Genomic DNA, 515 nt, shown 5'->3' on the forward strand with positions numbered 1-515 from the left:
GCACGTCAGCGACGAATTCTCTGGGAAGCCTGAGGGCAGTGCCGAAAACGAGTTCAGCAGGAGAGTGGCCAATGTCAACCTTGAGGGAATTTCTGATGCCAAGGAGCACAAGGGACAGCGCCACTGACCAGAGCTCATTGTTAAGGGCATGGACGTAGAGGGCGGCCTTGAGCTGGCGATGAAAACACTCTGCCATGCCGTTGGCCTGGGGATGGTAACTGGCTGTACGGTAACGGCGGATACCAAGGAGGGCCATTACCTTGTTCCAGAGGGTCGACTCAAATTGGCTACCCGTCCGAGGTTAGGTTGGTCGGGACATCGAAGCGAGCAGGTACTTGAATTTTCTCCATCTTGAGGGAAGGTTGTCCAACAGTCGCTGCAAGTCGTCGCAGTTGGCCTGTGCTGCTGCAATGGCGGCGTAGTCAATGACAGGAGACTGCAGGGAGACTGCGTGAATGTTTCTGGAGAGGGCGTCAGTGGGTGCGTTGTCAGTACCTAGGATGTAGCGAATATCT

The 515-nt window shown here is 55.3% G+C and overlaps 1 protein-coding gene across 1 annotated transcript in view; it reads right to left on the reverse strand.

Moving 5' to 3' along the window:
• Window positions 1-256, reverse strand: part of LOC143033176 (uncharacterized) — a 654-nt gene extending 398 nt beyond the window's left edge. Inside the window, exon 1 of the mRNA XM_076198372.1 lies at window positions 1-256. This exon is cut by the window's left edge and continues 398 nt beyond it. Within this exon, the coding sequence (XP_076054487.1) occupies window positions 1-256 (256 nt within the window).
• Between the last annotated feature and the right edge of the window lie 259 nt (window positions 257-515).

This window comes from Oratosquilla oratoria, chromosome 15 (assembly GCF_046742065.1).
Source record: "Oratosquilla oratoria isolate Oo_2021 chromosome 15, ASM4674206v1, whole genome shotgun sequence".
In the NCBI taxonomy this organism is placed as follows: domain Eukaryota; kingdom Metazoa; phylum Arthropoda; class Malacostraca; order Stomatopoda; family Squillidae; genus Oratosquilla; species Oratosquilla oratoria.